General features: G+C 57.4%; 1 protein-coding gene across 2 annotated transcripts in view; it reads left to right on the forward strand.

The window, feature by feature from the left end:
- ROR2 (receptor tyrosine kinase like orphan receptor 2) overlaps positions 1–17,847 on the forward strand; it is a 139,008-nt gene that overhangs the window by 103,677 nt on the left and 17,484 nt on the right. For both annotated transcript variants that reach the window (XR_006607568.1, XM_045083000.1), the window contains exons 2-4: positions 2,236–2,313; positions 14,168–14,455; positions 15,248–15,278. Coding sequence is in view for 1 of the 2 variants with exons in the window: in XM_045083000.1 (XP_044938935.1) it covers positions 2,236–2,313; positions 14,168–14,455; positions 15,248–15,278 (397 nt within the window). In the remaining variant the exon portion in view is untranslated. The remainder of the gene's footprint in view (positions 1–2,235; positions 2,314–14,167; positions 14,456–15,247; positions 15,279–17,847) is intronic.

The raw sequence follows: 17,847 nt of genomic DNA on the forward strand, positions 1-17,847 counted from the left end.
TTTTACTGAATCTTAATGGAAATGTTGAGGGCAAAGCTGGAGGCTGGAAGAAACAAGAGATTAAACCCCGTTTCCGTGCGGACCAGCACGACCTTTTCCGACAGAACCTTCCCGTTTCTCCAGGGCCAGCAGAGCTTGGCGATCGTCTCGGGCACCTCCCCGCGGGCAGCGCGCTGGTCTGGGCGGCGCCTCGGGTGCGGGGGAGGTACATGATTCGGGCCTGGGAGTCGCCCGGAGCAGCCGGCGTCCTCCACGGTGCGGCAGGGCGAGTCATGCTCGCCTCTCCTTGGGCTGCGTTTACTTCACGGCTTCACACCACTGGCCCTTTTCTCGGCAGTGACTAGCGCTCACGCCTCTCCCAGGGTGTGTACACAGGGCAAGTGTGTGTGATTTCCTGCGGCCTCTCTGCCCTTACACGGTGCTGACGGACGGTACGTGTAAGGTGCCGACTTGCCTTTGCGGAACCAACTGGAGTGTGATTCTTGAGCACGGACGCGTAGAGCTGCTGCCCGTCCCAGGGACGCAGCCACCGATGTCTGACCGCTGTTTACGGTCCCCTGGGCAGGGTCATGAGTCATGGGAGAACGCTAGGTCTGCTCCGGGAGGGATATGCTGTTTGGGGTCGTCTCAGAGAATCGGGTGGTACTTCCAAGGGGTTGGTCGGGGACATGTGATGAGAGCTGGCTTCGGACGGCCGGAGGAGTTTGGACGGGAAGTGATAGGAAGAGGGAACCGTCCTTCAGTGGCCGCAGGAAGCCCGGGCCGGGGCAGAAACAGCCTCTTGCCGGCTGTCGGCTGTTGGGGAGCCGGGGCTGGTACCCAAGGGCGCAGGCCCGTGGTCACCGGTGTGTCCTGGGATGGAGTTGCTGGTGGGAGGGACAGATCGGCAGAGGGACACCGGTGCCTCAAGGATCCGCCAGCCGCGCTCGTTCGGCTGCGTGGTTAGAGGGCCCCGTGCGCCTGGTTCTCTGCGGACCGCTCGAACCCGCTTTCAGAGCTCAGCGGCCCGGAGCAAGGCTTCACCCTGAGAGCGGCCTGGAGGGTCTGCTGCTTTGTCCCCTCTCGATTCTCATTTGAGAGACACAGTGGGGCGGCCTCATCCGTATCGAATCATAAACCGTCTCCTGTGGACGTTTTTAAACCCACGGTGGTAGACGCACACGACCCACGGGTTCCTATCCCAGGCACGTCTGTGACCGCCGCTGTCCACTCCGAGAGCTGCTCCGTTGGTCTCCCCCGGATGAGCCCGCCCCCACTGAACGCTAGCTCCGCCCACCCCCGTCCTGGGGTGCACCATCTGCCTGTGAGGTTGACGACGCTGGGGACCTTGTCGGCCACGGGTCGGTCCTTCCGTGTCCTGCTGTTTCCGTCAGCTTCGTCCGTGTGTCCCCGGGCAGGATCTCCTGTTTTCTAAACCAGGCAATGCTCGGCGTGGATGTTCCCTCACTGGTCGGCTTTGACGACACCAACCCGGGTCCGTCGGGCTGTGTTGTCGCAGCCACCTCTGGCGTCACCGGCTCTCCCCCACCCTCCCCCGCCCCCGACTGGAGGGAGCGGGTCGAGGCCTGGCTGCCAGGTGACAGTCGGAAAGCGAAGGGACAGGAGCCACACGGGGATGCGGGGCTGGCGTGCGTCGTGCCCCCCGGCTTTCCCCCAGGACCTGGGGATGGGCGCCCACCTCCGTGTGCGGTGCTGCTGGTTCAGCAGACCAGACACGCACTTGCACGGGGTGTGGGTGAGTTTGGGGCGTCGCTCCTGCGACCCCGTCTCTACGGGGTGGGCTGCTGGTGCTGCGGGATGAGACACTTCAGTCCTCACAGTCGCGGCTCCCTCCGTCCGTGGCTGCCGGCCGTGAGCAGACCCGGGAGCCGGGAGCAGAAGGAGAGGCCTGGGAGGCTCCGCGGTTCGGGGTGGATTCGGAGCTGCGGGGCCAGTGTCCGGGGGGCGGCCTGCAGACGGGCTGCAGCGGGGCTTTGTCTCGGCCACCGGTGCTCCAGCCTCTCCCCGCCCTGCATGGGGCTCGGCGTCGGCTCCCACACTTCATCGGCGCGGGCTGCCAAGTGTCCGCGCTCTGCCGCCCTGGGGGTCCCTGGTGCTTCCGTCCCATACCCCACGCTGCAGGAGCTCTGGAAACCGTGGGCAGCTGGGCGGGAACACGGTCGTGTCTGCTCGGGAAGCCGAGGAAAGGCCTTGCCCTGAGCTCTCACTGACGTTGTGCTGTGCTCTTCTGCCCAGGGGACCCGGAGGCTCCTGACCCGAGCGACGCTTTGGGACAACTGGACGGACCGGACAGCCCCCTCCCAACTCTGAAAGGTAAAGTGTGAGGAGCTCTGGGGGCAGGTGTTCGAGAGCGTCCTCGGGGTCCCACGAGAAAGGCCCCCCGCGGTGGGCACCTGTCCCGGAGGGGCGGCTGCGGACCCGGGGTGGGCACCCAGGAGCCAGTGCTGGCCTGTCGGCAGGGGTGGTGGCCTGCCTGCCGCTGCACTGCCGTTAGAGCCATCTGGAAGGTGACGGTGGCCGGGGACAGGGCATAGGGGGGCGGGTAGCCGCTAGAGGGAGGCAGGGGCCTTGAGGGGAGCTCCGTGGGCCCGGGCAGAGCCTGAGGGTCTGGACGCGTGGCCTGGCCGCTGTCACCTGCTGACAGGTGTTCTTCCTGGGGTCACTCGTCACCCAGACGGGGCAGGTGGCCGGTGGGCGGTGGCGCAATCGTGGCAAGTTCTCTGTCTCGTGCTGCGCCTTTACGGGTCGCAGTCCGGGTCACCGTGGGCACAGGCACGCCGTGTCAGCTTCTCCGGGCGGCAGAGTCGACACAGCCCGCTTCCTCAGGGAGCTGGCTCTCCTCCTGCTGCACCCTCCGTCCCCGAGTGGTCTGAGATCACCGTCTCAGCCCAGCTGCCGTGACGAGACCCCGCACCTGGGCCGACACCTCAACGGGAACTCGCTCCCCAGAGTCCTGGCAGCGGGGTCCAGCAGGGTCGGGTCTGGGGAGGCCTCTCTGCCGGGCGTGTGATGGGCGCTCTCCCGCTGTCCACGCGGCGGACAGAGGGCTGCTCTCCCTGTCAGGGCGCTGATCCCCCTTGTGGGGGCTCCTGGTGACCTAACGCCCCCAAACGTCCACTGTCAAAGGCCATCCCATCCCCCAGGGGGCTCTAGGCCCTGAGATACACGGTTTGGGGAGACTCGGTACAAAGCCTGACGCCTGTCTATTAAAACATTCGGTTTAGTTCCGCTAACCCTCCAATTATTCGAAAACCAGAAAGCCATCGTAATTTCTTAGGGCCTGCACATTCGAGGCTCCCATGACCCTGTAAGAAGGTGTTTTCCTCCAAGTGTCCACGGTGGGGTCTTCTGAGCATCGAGCAGCTGGGACTCATGTCTGCTGGCCTCAGTCTAGGGGCTGACGCATCCCTGCAAGTCCCAAGAGGCTTCCAGGGTCACAGGGGCGCTCACCTCCCTCCTGGCTCTGGAACGCTCACCAGCGCGTGCGGTGAGCTGAGGGGTCACTTGGCTGAACCTAGGGCACCGGGCTCCCTGCTCTGTTGATGGCGATGGTGCGTAGACCTCGCTGTGACCTCACAGGGACCCAGAGTCCTCGTAGGGGCAGGCCTCCATCAGGACAGGGACGCGTCCCTGGGGAGCAGGGCCTGTGCTCTGGATGCTGGGTCTCGGGCAACATTTCTTAAGAAGGAAGATCGTTCCGGTGGTTTCGATTCTGAAATCATTTCTCAAAAGGCTGACTTAGCCCACAGTCCGGATGGCCCACACATATCCAGCTGCTGTGTGAGGCCCAGGCACATGCCGGGGACCCCAGAAGTCCAGCAGCATTGTGTGTGGTCTCTGCCTCCTGAGGTTTCCATGCTGGGGAGTCAGCATCCTGAGTCCTTGACGGAGCGGCTCGGAGGAAGACACAGGGGTACGGTCCACTGCAAGGAAGGGGAGGACGTCCCGGCAAAGGACAGGATGTTACTCTGAGAGCTGAAGAGCTGACGGGCAAGGAGCGGGTGTCCTGGGCCTTGGCAGTGCCCGTGCAAAGGCCCTGAGGTCAAGACGACTCATTGTCTTGGGGCAGCTGAGAGGAAGGGCTGGGGTAGCTGGGGTCAGCAGGAGCTAAACCTACACGGCCCAGTACCAAGGCCATCAGGCACGTGTGGGTCTTTAAATTTAAATCAATTAAAATAGAATTAAGATTCCAGCTCCTCAGTCTTCTGAGCTGCATTTCAAGTGGTCAGTGGCCACTTGTGGCTCACGCAGTCATGGCCCAGATCTAGAACATTCCCTCACCACAGAAAGTTGTGTTGGGCAGCCCAGGGGAGGACACACAGCTCTCCAGGTGGCAGAAGAAGGTTCTGTTTTATTCTGGGACGCGCCGTTCTCCACCGTGCAAGATTCTGGCCTGGGGCACGGTGTCACCAGATCCCGCTCTGAGACGATCGCCCTGGTGGCCTGGAGAGTGATGGCGGGACCGTGGAAGGGGCAGCAGGAGAGAGTGAAGGGGAAGACAGGCGGGAGGTGGCACCGGCTGAGGAGGCTGGACACACCCCTGCGAGCCCATCCGGGTGAGCTCCGCTGCAGACAGCAGTGCTCCTCGGGGAGCCGCGTTTGCAGCGGCCCCAGCCCCCCGCCCAGGTGCGGAGCGCAGGCCTCCAGGGCCTGGGTCTGTGGGGACAGAGGGACTGGGGTGGGGGGGCACCGCCCAGACCCAGCTGTGCTGCCAGCAGCGTGGGGGGCAGAGCGGCTGTGCGGTGGGAGGTCCCGCAGGTCCCCGGAGGGACGAGGCCCTCCCTGCCTCGCTGGCCGCGCGGAAGTGCCCGTGGGGGGCGCTCACAGGACTTACCCCCACCCGGCCACCGGCTCCAAACACGGAGGAGTCGGGTCTGTGCCTTGGGTGGTTTTCTTGGTCCTCCTTTTTGGTATTCAAGCAATTCCTCAAGCCCACAGCTGCATACTTTGTCACGCCGTCTGCGGAGTTCGGATTCGATGGCCTCTGGTCTGTTTTTGTTAACCTCATGGGATTGTGGGAAAACCAGGCTGCTTCCCGTCTACGGCTCGGAGGCATTTGGAAGCTTGTGTTCCCTTCTCCAGAGCACAGGAGCACCGTCTGCGCGGGCTCCCTGGTGGAGCAGGTGTATGTGGAGGTGTGTGCGCGTGCGTGTGTGTGTGCGTGTGTCTCGGCAGGTATTCTTGCACACATGTGTGCGTGTGCGCGCGTGTGGCTCTGTGTGTCTGTGCCTGCGTGTGTGCCCACGTGTATGTGTGTGTGTCCCAGTATGTATTCTTGCACATGTGTGTGCGTGCATGTGTCTGTGTGCTTGAATGTTTGCGTGCGTCTGTGTGTACACATGTGTCTGTGTGTGTGTGTGCGCGCACTGTGACGGGACAGCATGCCCAGTGCCCCCAGTCGTCGGAGGGATGGGGTCTCTGTGCGGTGCCCACAAGGCACCAGTGGCAGGACGCGTGTGCTGTGTGGCAGGTGTGACCGTCAGCATCAACCCCTGTTCCAGGTGACGGGACCTCAGCCACCCCTTGGGGGCAGGATCCCCGAGAACGGCCATGGGGAGCCTCAGGGACCCCAGTCGTTCCCTTATGGCCCTGTTCTCTGGCTCCTTCCTGTGACGTTATTCTTCTCGGGTTGTGGCTGCCGCATGGAGAGACACTCGCTGCTCCCCGGCCTCCTGCTACGCTCAGTGACAGGAGTTGGCCTGGCCGTGCCGGGCTCACTAATCCCCGTGCTTTTCTGTGCCACTCCGGGGAGCTCCTTGCTTGGCCCTTTTGGCTGAAATCGTACAGAAAGTTCAGAACAGCCGGACGGCCCGTAGGAGCCACTTCCTTACTCCGGTCGGCGTTTGTGCGGGCCCCACCCCTCCCCCCATCTCTCTAGAACCTCCGGCGGATAAAGACGGCCGCTGGGCCGGGCCCTCGGAGGGAGAACCGCGGGGCGTCCACCGAGCAGACTCGGATCTGGGCACGAGGTCCGAGTGTAGACGGCGTCTGTGCTTGGGTCCCCTGCACCACAGAGAGGGCGTCACGTATGTAGGGTCGGTGGCCGGTCCTGAGACAGATCCCCGAGCAAAAAGCCTGCGTAGGGAATAAACACGACAGACACGGTGACTTACAGCTGAAAAGTTTGCCTGAAATTCCCGCGTGCCAGGGCCCGTCCCCACAGGCCTGCAGCCGGCCCGCGGGCTCCAGGAAAAGTGCTGCCTCAGCGCCGGGTGGGTGTTCGCCCGGAGCCCGTCTTCCGGGCTGCGTAGACACGCGGGTGAGACGGTGGGCGGCGTTCTGTCACTCGCTGGTGCTGGCGTGACGCCTGCCGAAGGTACCTCCGGCCCGGCGGCTGTTTGCTCTTGCGTTCCAAGGCTGTATTTCAAGCGCATCTGTGACACGTCTCGGGTTTTGTAAAATCAGTGCTTTGGAATGTTTGTGGGAAGTGGATCGCTTCTGAGAGCCTGGGGGGCGGTGCTGCTGGGCTGCTGCGGCCGGGCCTCTCCCAGCACAGCCCGTGGGCTGCTGTCCCCAGGGGCTCCTAAATCACGGGGCAGATGTCCACCCTTACCCACCGGGCCGCCCCTGCCATGTGCAGCGTTCCGGGGCAGAGGGAACAGAAAAATCAGCAGAGCTCTGCGTTGGCGTGGACGAGGCCCCTTGCTCTGCTGCCCGAGCCTTGGGTTCCCGACTCCTGTGGGACGCAAGGATTGAGGAGCGCGTGTGCTGGGGGCGTTTCCGGAACTGCCGATGTGAGCGTGTGACCGTCTCCTGGAGTTTGCCGCAGGCGTGAGGGCGCCGAGCTGACGGGTGACGTTGAGAGCTCACCCTCTGTTGCAGACACAGGGTCAAGGGCTCTGAGTCCAGTGCCTCTCCCTGGGGTGGTGGGGGGCACTTACGGATCTGCCTCGCTCCTTCCCGTCACCAGGAGTCCACCGAGCCGGGTGGGCCGCCCAGGACGTGGCCAGACTGCACAGTGCTGGGAGAGAACCGTGGGGAGGTGGTGGCCTGTCACACGGGCTCCTTCATTCCTCCATCCCTACCCTCTGCTGCAGCTCCCGAGGGCTCTCGTACCCAGCAACCACAGACGGGGTGTTTCGAGCCACAGAAATCCTGTCTCCCAGTTCTGGAGGCCAGATGTCCACCAGGCGTGGACTTCCTGGGCTCGTGGCTGCATCTCTCACATCTCTGCCCCTGTTGTCACACGGTCTTCTCTGTGTGTCTCTGCCCAGATGTCCCTCTTCTGAGAGGGACGTGAGCCCTTGCACGAGGACCCACCCACATGACCTCATCTTAATGTGATTACATCTGCCGTGACTCTGCTTCCAAAGAAGGACACATTCTCAGGTTCCGGGGATGAGGCGCCAACACGTCACTGGGGCCACTGTTGACCGCATGACAGGACGGACCCCTGCCCCGCACTGTTCTCCGGACCGCACGTTTCCTTGGCTCCTGTTTGCCCACGCTCTCTCGTGCCGTCGTTCCTGCTCTCGCTCCTCCCCGTGGCTCCTCCGCTCGTCTGCCCCACGCTGCTGCCCCCATCTGCCGCCGGTTCTGCGCAGACCACTGGACAGCTCAGCGGGGACGTCTGAGCCAGAGTGACCCACTGCCCCGGCCCCCGGCTGATTTATTGGCCCATAAATGCTTTCCCTAGAAAAGAGCCCTTTACGTGCTCTGGCGGGGCTCTCTGGGTCTCCTCCTCACCTGCCTGGCCAGGCGGGTTGTCTGTATTATCTTCCCCCAGTCAAAGCCCTGCGGCCTGCGACCCTCGGGCACAGCTTTCCTTGTCTCCTTCCCGGACCAGTCAGCGTGGCCTGGGAACAAGGGACTCCTCGGACACCTAGATAGTCTGACCAAGTCCGTGGACTTGTGGGCGGTCAGCAGGGACTTTAAGAAAACAAACACACACAGTCATCACTGATCTGTCTGCGAGGCAGGCGCGGCGTCCCACGGTGACGGCTTCTCCCGTTGCCTCTGCCTTCAGTGTGTTTTCACGCCTGGACTCGGCGCCGCTGTCCGGAGTTAGGGGTGAGCATGGTTGTTAGAAGTCGCCGTGCTGTGCAGCAGGAGACACGCTCTTGGCGATGACACGGGAAGACTTCTGTCCTCCCTCTCCCGCTGTGGGGCCCCGGCTGACCTGTCCGCCAGGTCCTCGGTTGTCTGGGTTTGCCCACTTGGGCTGTTCAGTTGTGTCTGGAGAAGTTTGGTGGTGCACCCAGAGGGAGCCTTGTGAGCTAGAAGAGAGGTTAGCAAAAGTTAGTACAAACCCCATATTTTGCACAAATGAGAAATGAAGCTGGGAGTTTAAATGGGTGCCTGTGAAGAAAGCCAAGGGCCGAGGCAGCACTGTACTTCACCCTGAAAGAACTTTCTTTCTGGCTTTCATGATGGCCCCCGAGAATTAACGGTGGCTACAGCAGTAGACCAAACTAACGTGGCCGCCGTCCCACTTAAATTATATACAAATGTTCCATAAGAATGAGTAAAAGAGGTCACTGCTTAGATGAGCTTGCAGAGAGAGAGTGAGAAGGAGGAATGCCCAGGGGCCAGGAAGAGACAGGAGGCAGAGTTGTGACGGCCTTGGGCAGGATCAGCTGGAGGTGGTTCTGCTCTGTCTGCAGCCTGGGAAAATGTCCCGTGGTTTCGGTCATCCGAGACAAAGAGTTGTCTCCTGCAGGTGTCACTGCTCACGGCATGGGCTCCCCGGCCACAAAAGACGGTGTCCCCATGGGGCTCTGGGTGGATCCACGGACTCCAGAGGAGGAGGAGCACCAGGAAGTCTGGGCACCTTGACAAAAGTGGGGGTGGGCAATGGGGTTCTGCGGGTGCATCAGATTCTCCAGATGCTGGAAGACCCCCCACCCGTTCCCCCAGCCCTGAGCATAAATGCCCGTTAGAGAGAATACCCAGGAGGGGGAAAATGCTAGCTGAGATCACATGAATAAACAAATCCCTGCATGTCACAATTTCACTTGGAATCGGAGGTATTACATTTCCTTCAATCAGAAGAAATAGGAATCGCAACAAAAATCAAATTTGCCTTTAGGAAAATGAAAGAATTTACTCTTCATACTCCCTCAATAAGGCCTCTGAATGATCATTCTGCTACAGAGGCTGTTCTGGAAGGCTCAGCTGCAGCAGGAGTCTTGGGTTTCAGGGTCAAACTGGAGGGAACCCGGGAGGTGCAGAGAGCTGAGTGTGGTAGGTGAGCCTATGGCAACAAGCTAGGAGACCCAGGGACTACAGCCCTCGCCTGAACCTTGGCTCAAAGGGGCAAGCACAGAAGCCACTACCATGAGGAATCACACTCAGACCCACACCTCAGGAAACCCAGGTTATGTGATGGGAAAGTTTTCGGGGAATCCCAGGCCCTAGAAAACATGAAACATGAAAATTTGGCACTGCCAGTCCTGAAAGGGTTCCTGCAGGAAAACCAGCCCTACAGTGGAAAATTACAAAGCACAGTTGGAGAGGCTTGGGATGAGTGGTGAGCTAGTAAACAAAGAAGCCAGAAGGATTAAAGATAAAGGAAGAAAAGGCCGTGGTGGGTTTGAAAACCAAACAGACCTTCTAGAAATAAAAAATTGTAGTCAGAGAACTGAGAAAATTGATGGGCAGGTCAAGGAGCAGAGGGTGCACAGCTGGAGATTAAAAGAGGGAATTAAAAGCAGTGAAGTGCACTGAGGAACCACAGACAGGAGGACGTTCGGCATCTGACTGGAAGATTTCCGAGGAGAGACAAAGGGGCTGTAGAAACATGCAAATAAATCCATAGCTAGGGATACATGGGAATGGCAAAGACAGAGGGGAACTATGGAAAAGCAGCCTACGAGGGGAAAGGTCGGATAACCCACAAAGGCATAAGAACTAGCTTGACTTGCAGCCGTCAACACAAGCCCGGAGACGCCAGTGTAACCTCCAGTCTAGAATTCCATACCCAGCTAAACTGTCACGCAAGTCAGGAAGTCGGGGGTCACCCTCGGACCAGGACTGAGGGTGTTTCCAGCCTCAGTCTTTTACCTAAAGAGCAAATATGAATCAGGATGAGAAAACACCCAAGTAGCCTGCTCTTCCCTAAGAGAAACGTTCAGAGGCCGATAAATCAGTAAGGGAAAAGCGGAGAATAAGGAAATCCAGTAGAAAACGGGAAAGGAGGAGTAAAATGAAATGAAATAAAATGCATAATGAAAACACTAAAAATCAAAGTTGCCAGTTAAGAAACCCATAGTTCACACGTACAGACACATCAAATAACATGTTACGTTATTACATGTTGTTTAGAAGATTCATCTCTAAAATTTAATCATAAAAATGATTGTAAAAATTAAAAATAGTGTAAGATCAAAGTACCCTGAGGTAGCTACCTTAATGTCAGACAAGTTCTCTCTTAGACGGAAGCCTTGCACAGTGGTCTAAAGACGGAAGTTTAGACACCCCGCAGCATAGTTTCCAATATATAGACACAACTTGACAAAATTACTAATAGTCATCTGACCAACACACCATCAGTGAACACAGGTGCCGTTGAGAGTAAGAGATAAACTTGAAAAATTTGACAAGCTTAATCTAATGGGCATATGTAAATCCCCGTCCTGAGCAGTTAGAGAAATACATTTTTTTTTAAGATTTATATTTATTTAGTCATCGGAGAGAGTGAGAGAGCACTAGCTCTGAGAGGCAGAGAGAGAGGGAGAAGCAGACTCCCCCCCCCTCCCCCCCGAGCAGGGAGCCCTACGTGGGGCTCGATCCCATGACCCGGAGATCATGACCAGTGCCAAAGGCAGATGCTTAACCGACTGAGCCACCCAGGCAGCCCAAGAAAACACATTCTTACCAATAAAATGTCACTGGCCCTGTGACATCACTTCTCCATGCGGGTGGATCCTTTCCAGATATTTTTGTATGTGTGCGAGATGACACGTGTATACAGGGGGTCATGGAACACAGCTGACTGCCCCTCACTTGGGGAAAAGGTAAAGAAATCATGGTTGGTTTGTACTGTGAAACATGCAGTCATTAAGATAAATGAACATCAACAAAGATAAATCCCAAGTTGACTTTGAGTGAAAAAAAGAAAAAAACTAGCAAAGAAGATCTTTCAGGGAAAATTTCTAAAAATATAGAACAGTAAAAATGTGCATCAGAATGGTGCATACCTGTTCTCAGGAGAGGGAGGAAGAGATAGGTAAGTGTGGATTTTCGCTGAATCCTAGAATGTTTAATTTTTTAAAAAAGTGTTCTAAGTCAATTATGGTAAATGTTAGCATAAGATACCGATGTTGTGTGCGCTGGTATCTATTATATTTCTATTCGCATTTGTTGTGTGTTTGTACCGTTTCAGTATTGAAAATTAAGTTGGGAGGAACTAACACTGAGCAAAATAATTAGGTAAAAGGGTATTCGAGCAGTATGAACTTTTAAAGCAGATAGCCAACGGTCACACTGTTGACTATTTCAAGAAGATACCTGCATAGAAAATCCAAGACAGTCAGCTTAGAAGCTATTATAACTAACAAGAAAGTTCAGTAAAGTGCCAGGATAAAAGGTTAATACACGTGGCGGACAGAATATTGCCATTCCGAAGATGTCACGGGATCCTGGGAACATGTCCCCTTGCGTGGTGCAGGGACTTTGCAGATGGGAGTAAGTTAACGATTTTGAGAGGGGAAATGATCTTGGATGATCCAAGTGGGCCCAGTGTCACCACAGAGGTCCTACAAGAGGGAGGCAGAAGAGTCAGAGTCACTAGCTGGAGACCTGGTGATGGAGACGGAGGTGAGTCTTGTCACCGGTCTTTGGAGGAACTGTCATCAGTGTGGAGAGGAGAATTGTAATTCCTCTTAGGCCAAGAAGAGATCATTGTTATTTTAATGTGTCGTTTGCTATTTTACGTTACAATGTGATGAGTATTTTATAAGCCCTACTCTGCAAACCTAGATGAAGCATTTGAATATTCAAGAATTTGAAAGTGCTTCCTGTGAAACCCTCTGATTCAGTGGGGCTCTGGCCAGAACACAGTGAAGGGGTGAGTGTCCCCTCACCTGTGACGGGGATTATATCAGAGGAACCCCTTGACACGGTCACATCAGACTGGGCGTGTGTCCAGGGTCTCGGGGTCTAGGTTGGGAGCTGCAGGAACCAGGTCTCCCCCAGTCCAGTGAGCGGTGGAGTTCATGAAGGGTGTACAGGCAGCGCGTCCCCTGCCTGCTTCCAGGGGGATGTCATCGTGTCCCTCACATGACAGCTTTGTGTCCTCCACGAGAGTTCTGGTCCACAAGTGAATCCAGTGCACTGAGAGAATCAGGGTCGATCTAGTGGTGTGGGTAGTAAAGATCAGTGCTAGTTAGGGAACCTTCTCAGGCAGCTGTCTGCCCACTCTCCCTTGTCAAGAAGAACCGCCCTTGCCTCATGAAACCCCAGCTTCCCGTCCCCTCTGCCACCTCCCGTCACCCAACATCAGGGCCCATCCCCCAGCCTGGGAAACGTACCTCGAGGGTCCCCTGGAAACGCTGTGTTTCCCATGCAGTGAAGGCTGACGGATTCCTAACAGATAGGGGCCATCTTTCCACTTCGTTTCTTTCTTTCTTTCTTTTTTAAGATTTTATTGATTTATTTGGCAGACAGAGATCACAAGTAGGCAGAGAGGCAGGCAGAGAGAGAGAGGGAAGCAGCCTCCCTGCTGAGCAGAGAGCCCCATGCGGGACTCGATCCCAGGACCCTGAGATCATGACCTGAGCCAAAGGCAGAGGCTTTAACCCACTGAGCCACCCAGGTGCCCCGTCCACTTCATTTCTTTAAAAAAGGATAGGAACCTACCAGAAATCAAGCCAGAAGACTCAGAGCGTGGCTGTATTTGATGGCCATTTCCAGACTGCTCTGGTGTCTTAGTTTTGTCTGCGGTGAGTTCATCTCCTCGTGGCTGATCGTCTTCTCTAACCGCAGGGTGTGCTGTGGAGGGTTAGCGTGTGTGCTCACCTTGACAGCATAACCTCCCCGTCCCGACACACATGTGCGCACACTTACACGGCATCACACACACGACAGAGGCACACACACGCGCACACACTCCACCACAAATACACATGCCACGTCACACCCACATGTCACACCACATGCACACATACACTCAATACACCACCACATCACACCCGCACACCACATTCCACATACGTACCTGCACACAAACACACACACAAACACACCCCTCTTCTCCGCCATCGGTTTCACTTCCTCCTGTCCTCTGTGGCCTGTGTCACCGGCGGAGAGTCCCCAGCCCTGGTCGGGTTGAGCCACATTCCAGCCCCGCGGGGAGCCCCGCACAGCTTCTTCCCGCTCCTGCCCCACGTGCAGCCTTCAGCAGCTCTAGCCTTGACGGCCTTGTTCATTTTTGATGAGGTGTCCGGTGACAAATCGTTCTTCCTGAGGCTTGACTTGGTGGTGCGGCTGGACGGGACACGGCTCTTCTGAGCGTGAGCTGCGTCGTGCGTCCGTGAGACCCGCTGAGGCCGGAGCTGGCACAGAGCAGCCCAGCTGATCCTGTCTCCGGGGCTCCAAGTTCCTGCCGTCCAGGGTGTTCCCGTAACCCCCAAGTCATGCCTCCTGGTGCCCTCGCGTGGTCACTCGTGGACCTGCCCGGAGCCGTGAGTGCATCTGATGCGCACATCGCTCACAGAGGCCCAACCAGGCGACTCCCGCCGGTGCCTCCCGCTCGGACTGGAAACAGGTGCCCTTTCTGTGGTCTCCATGTGATCTCAGGCTTTTGGCAGTTTTTGGCTTTTTGTTGGTGATTTCGCTGTTTAAAACCCCCTGCAGTAATGGTGCCGAAGTGTTGTCTCGCGCTCTAAGCGCCAGAACGCTGTGACGTGTCTTACGGAGAAGACATGCGTCAGATAAGCGTCCTTCAGGCCGCAGTGTTGGCGGTGACCTCGCGTCAGAGTCAGCAATACTTGTTCACGAGGCGTCTTCAGACAGAAACACGGGCACAATGAGGTTGTGCCATGACTGACGAAAACCCTGTCCGCATTTCCCCGGGAGCAGCGGTTGGCTCATTCAGTGTTCTTAGAACCTTCTAGAACATGAGTGCCGCCAGGGACGGGGATGGTGTGCGTCTAGGTGAGAGGTCACAGGGGCGGCGCCGTCCTCCGGCCCTGACCCAGCCTTGCCCTGTGACTACTGTCCTCCGCAGGCTACTTTCTGAACTTCCTGGAGCCGGTGAACAACATCACCATAGTCCAAGGCCAGACGGCCATTCTGCACTGCAAGGTCGCCGGGAACCCCACCCCCACGGTGCGGTGGCTGAAGAACGACGCGCCCGTGGTGCAGGAGCCCCGGCGGGTCATCGTCCGCAAGACGGAGTATGGCTCCCGGCTGCGGATCCAAGACCTGGACACGACGGACACGGGCTACTACCAGTGCGTGGCCACCAACGGCGTGAAGACCATCACCGCCACAGGCGTGCTGTTCGTGCGGCTCGGTGAGTCAGGGCCACGGGCCGGCGGCTCGCAGGGAGCCCCGCTCCAGGCCCCGCCCCAGGACGCGAACCTGCCGCTGGACACTGACCACGCGCAGGGCGGCAGAAAGGAAATCAGACCGTTCCCCGAGGCCCCTCACTGTGCACGAGGTCCGGGCTTGACCTGGTCCCCATTTACGAGTCGTAACAGAAAGTAGGCACCGACGCAGGGTCCGGAAACCCGGCGAGCAGAAACTCACCCCAGATGCAAATGGGAGCTTCGAGGTGGGGGGGACCCACGGCCAGGCCGGCCACGCTGAGGGGGATCGGCGGCTGCTGTCCGCAGAAGACGGGGCCCGGCCGGGAGGAAGGGCCAGCAGAGCGCGGTGACGGTCCCCCACTTGCGCGCTCCTCACAGGGGGCGAAGGGGCAGGATGTGTCCTCTCTGGCCCCCGTGGGGGGGTGGTCCCCGCACTGCCCCAGCCTCGGCCCACGGGCTCCAGACAGCGCGGGCCCCGGCTGGGAGTCAGACCTGGTGAGTCAAAGTTAGATGAGCAGAGAGTGAGAAAAGAGAGCAAAAGCTCCAAAAATCTCTCCAAACGTTTCTGCATGAACAGAGAGCGGGCCCCGTCCACAGTCCGGGGGTCCTGCCTGCCGGGCCTGTGGTCTCGGGCCGCCGCGGAGTCTGGGCCCGAGGTCGGCTCACCGCAGACGGGCCCACTGGGCTGTGGCTGCTTCCCCGTGGGCGGGGCTGGAAGGTTGGATTCCACATCGTGAAGGATTAATGACCTGCCTTGTTTGTTTTTCCCGTTTCAGGTCCAACACACAGCCCAAGTCACCACTTTCAGTGAGTACCCGTTTCCCTCGGACCGTTTTCTCATTCCCCGAGGGCTTCCGTTATGTCAGGATCCGGGGTGGAAATGTGGCAACGGCCTGTCTTGGCTGAGTTGGCGGGACGTCGGCGGGACTTCACACAAGGCTGTGGCTTGGGGCCGGGACCCCGTTGGAGTTTCCACGGCCTCGCATCAGGGAGCAACGTCGTCAGGCCAGGGGCTGCGGGATCGGGACCTCGTGAGGCAGCCGGAAGGGGTGTGGGCCTACGGGCCAGACGGCTGGGGTCACCCGGGTCCTGGAGATGGGGGGGCGCTTCTCACAGAAATCCCGGCCCCGCTCACGACCGCACCGCCAGCTCCTGGGCTCCCCCTTTCTTGTCCCGACAGATCAGAGGCCGTTGCTTCACCCCCAAATGTTGCAAACAGTGACACGGATGCTACATGGGGGTTAACGTGGCTCCTCCGTGTCCCCCAGCTTCTCGGCAACACTGGCCCCTGGGGTGGGTGCGGGGCCCCTGGTAGCGTACGCCGGGCGCCACCTGCAGAAGGTAGATTTTGGAGGCCATCCTGTGCTGAGCGGTGGCGTCAAGAGTCCGTTGTGCCGACGGTGAGGCAGGGAGAAGGGACGTCAGAGCCACGGCTGGGCGGCTTCGGAGAGGGTGTCCGTGACTTCAGAAGTGGCCCTGCCTTACTTTTCCATACTTGGTCATCCTGTGTATATAAATATTACATGGTGTAGATGTCCGAGGACAGTGTAGTTTATTAGATAGGCAAGTATCAATTCTATTTGCATATTTGAATTTCATATAAAAACCCAGCAATATTTCTGCATTTATTTTCTTCCGGTTCTTAGTGATTAAAGCAGTGCCTTGCCGTCCGTTCTTCGGGCCGCTTCGGCCACGTGAACGTCTCCCCATCCGGTCCCCCCAGCCTGGGCCGCAGGATCACCTCCAAGGTCTCCTGGAGGTGCTGGGGGGCCTCTCTCGGGATTTACCTCTACCTGCGGGGTACCCCATCCCCCTGCCGCGGACTTTCTTACCTACAAGCCATACTGACCTGATGAGCGGGCTGACTTTCTCCCCATCTCTGTCCCTGGCAGAGCGCGATGTTCCCACAGTGACGAGAACCTTCCATCCTACATCCGTTGTGGTCGCTGTGTGTGTCCCGAGACGGGTGTTCGTTTCTCTAGGGGATGTTCTGAACACGCTCCTTTTTTTTTAATTTAATTATTTGACAGACAGAGATCACAAGTAGGCAGAGAGGCAGGCAGAGAGAGAGAGAGGAGGAAGCAGGTTCCCCGCTGAGCAGAGAGCCCGATGCGGGGCTTGATCCCAGGACCCTGAGATCATGACCTGAGCCGAAGGCAGAGGCTTTAACCCACTGAGCCACCCAGGCGCCCAAAGATGCTCCTTATTACTAGCGATCCCGCCCTGGAGGGGTGCACGGGTTGCTTCTGTGCCATACGAGGACCCAATTGTCCTAAACTTGCAAGCTGACCACCGAGGCTGTTCGTGTTTGCTGCTCTGAAGGAAGAAAACCCGTAGCAGCCACGTCGGCTGGTTTGCTCGTTCGCAACAGACGTTCCTTGACACTCTTGGTTCCTCTTGGTCAACCGTCTCTTCGCAGTCTTTGCCCACCGCCCTAACACTCTGCCCTCCTGAGTTTTAGTAAGTATTTATCTCTGTCTTGATTATACAGAAGTTAAAATTTTTCGGTCGCTTATCAGTAGTCACCAATAATTTTATGGTGTTCGTGCTGCGTCTTGTTAAAGAACACCCTCATTTCCTTGAGGAATTCTGGTGGTATTTCGATCGGAATGATAATGAATTTTAAGGTAAAGTTGGTGAAAGGTAACATCTAAATTGAATTGTCCTGTCAAAAACCACTTTCTTCGGGGCGCCTGGGTGGCTCAGTGGGTTAAGCCGCTGCCTTCGGCTCAGGTCATGGTCTCAGGGTCCTGGGATCGAGTCCCGCATCGGGCTCTCTGCTCAGCAGGGAGCCTGCTTCCTCCTCTCTCTCTCTCTCTGCCTGCCTCTCAGTGTACTTGTAATTTCTCTCTGTCAAATAAATAAATAAAATCTTAAAAAAAAAAAAAACCACTTTCTTCAAACTTTAAGGTACTCCTTTTTCCTCCAAAATATATATAATATTGGATATAGATATATAAAAATATTTATATTTTTTAATTTATTTATTTGAGAGAGAGACAACATACCTGTGAGCAAGAGAGAGCGGAGAGGGAGAAGCAGGGTCCCTCTGACCCGGGAGCCCGAAGCGGGCTCGATCCCAGGACCTTGAGATCATGACCTGAGCCGAAGGCAGACGCTTCACCTACTGAGCCACCCAGGCGCCCCTCGTAACATTGTATCATGAACAATTACAAGCATATGGAAAAGTAGAGAGAATGACAGTGATTATCCAATCCGATGCCCCCTGCCACTCCTGGTTCTGCTGGCCTTACGGCCTCTTTCTCTACCCATCAGTCCGTCGGTGTTATGTTTTCCACAGCTAGTTACAAGTATTTGTGCCCCTGAACTTAAATGCTGCGGCGTGGACAAGAGTTCGGTATCTGTGTTCTAGCCT

This window comes from Mustela putorius, unplaced genomic scaffold (genome assembly GCF_011764305.1).
Source record: "Mustela putorius furo isolate JIRA1106 unplaced genomic scaffold, ASM1176430v1.1 tig00000680_pilon_pilon_pilon, whole genome shotgun sequence".
Classification (NCBI taxonomy): Eukaryota; Metazoa; Chordata; class Mammalia; order Carnivora; family Mustelidae; genus Mustela; species Mustela putorius.